The sequence below is a fragment of the Priapulus caudatus genome, unplaced genomic scaffold (assembly GCF_000485595.1).
Source record: "Priapulus caudatus unplaced genomic scaffold, Priapulus_caudatus-5.0.1 Scaffold235, whole genome shotgun sequence".
NCBI lineage: Eukaryota > Metazoa > Priapulida > Priapulimorpha > Priapulimorphida > Priapulidae > Priapulus > Priapulus caudatus.
In genome coordinates, this window is record NW_014577296.1 from 162510 (window position 1) to 163921 (window position 1412).

General features: G+C 39.1%; 1 protein-coding gene across 1 annotated transcript in view; it reads right to left on the minus strand.

Annotated features, from left to right (window-relative positions):
* Positions 1–371: 371 nt before the first annotated feature.
* Positions 372–1412, minus strand: part of LOC106807798 — a 14082-nt gene continuing 13041 nt past the window's right edge. Inside the window, exon 13 of the mRNA XM_014810252.1 lies at positions 372–937. Coding sequence (XP_014665738.1) covers positions 721–937 — 217 coding nt within the window. The 3' untranslated portion in view covers positions 372–720. The remainder of the gene's footprint in view (positions 938–1412) is intronic.

Genomic DNA, 1412 nt, shown 5'->3' on the forward strand with positions numbered 1-1412 from the left:
CCGTGTGTTTCCGATCTTGGTGGCCTTTGTCTCGACCTACGGCACAGCTAGGGTACTAATGTGCATTCAGGTTTTACGCGACGTTTAGCGCTGGTGTATGAAAATATAGGAACAATATTCTTTATATTGCGAGCTAAATTCTTGTGAATACCAGTTTGATTTTATAATCTTATTGGCCGATATAAGAAATTTTTTCTTATTTCAAATCAAAAAAGTTATTAGGGCCTATATCCGAAAATATTGCAACCAATGTATGAAGTACATAGTACATAGTACTAGTAGTATCTATTCTAATGATATATAGTTACTACAAACGCACTAGAGCAGATAGATGGCAGTGAAAGTAACGAGTAACGATAATTGAAGAAATGTTTATCATCAACATGTTATTTTATTATAAATCTTATACAGTTTTTACATATATTCAGTATTTAGCACAGCCATGCAGTCTCGTCTTAACACCACCCGCCAACTACAGACGCTTAGTTTCCGTAATTTTATTGGAGTATAGGGCCAGATTCGCTTTGTGTCGTTATAGTACGACAGTCACAAATCACTAGCACGTACGTTTTCGTTAAATAAGTAGTTTCTGATTTTTCTTAACCGTCGTACGTCCTATTCCGGCCTAGACATAGGCCTACATAGGCGTACATAGGACGTATAGCTCGGTATTACACGTTAACACGCATCGAAATTTCAAGTACTTTTTTTCCCGCATTTTTAAAATTGATTAACGTTACCGTCATCTGTTGCACTCGATCCTTGAACACCCGGCCTATCGACGATTTCGTTGAGGTAAATATCGTGGCGCACCCTGGCGGCCATCTCTGCCGTCGGTGGTTCGTACGCGGGTGGCGGATCGTCTGGCAGCGGCTTCTCTGCACGTACAGCCGGTAATGCGTATCGAAGCTTACTCCAGAACATTGGGTCATCATATCTGCCAGAGACGCCGCGAATCACAGTCAAACCGTCCGAAACTAATATATATATATATAGTCAACGCGTAGAAATCCCAGACTGGACAGAGCAGTTCACTCTCCAGCACGTAGCTTAATCATGGCAGCCCTTCCCGTTGTGTATGAACACAGCAAGAACGTCTGTTTCGCGTATCTCATAAGTAAACCACGTTAATAATCAGTAACGTACTGCAGAATTCCTTTATCGATTCTCCTTAGGTCGCTATTCACCGATAATCTTTTATAATAACTAATCAGTTATACCGTTGCTGAATACATCTATTAAAAATAATTGCAGCATCTCGTTTATATAATTAGATGGGAGCCAACGTAGGAGCATGAAAATAATAATTGCTTAGAATATATATATAATTTATATAATATTATTATATATATATATATATATGTGTGTGTGTGTGTGTGTGTGTGTGTGTGTGTGTGTGTGTGTGTGTGTGT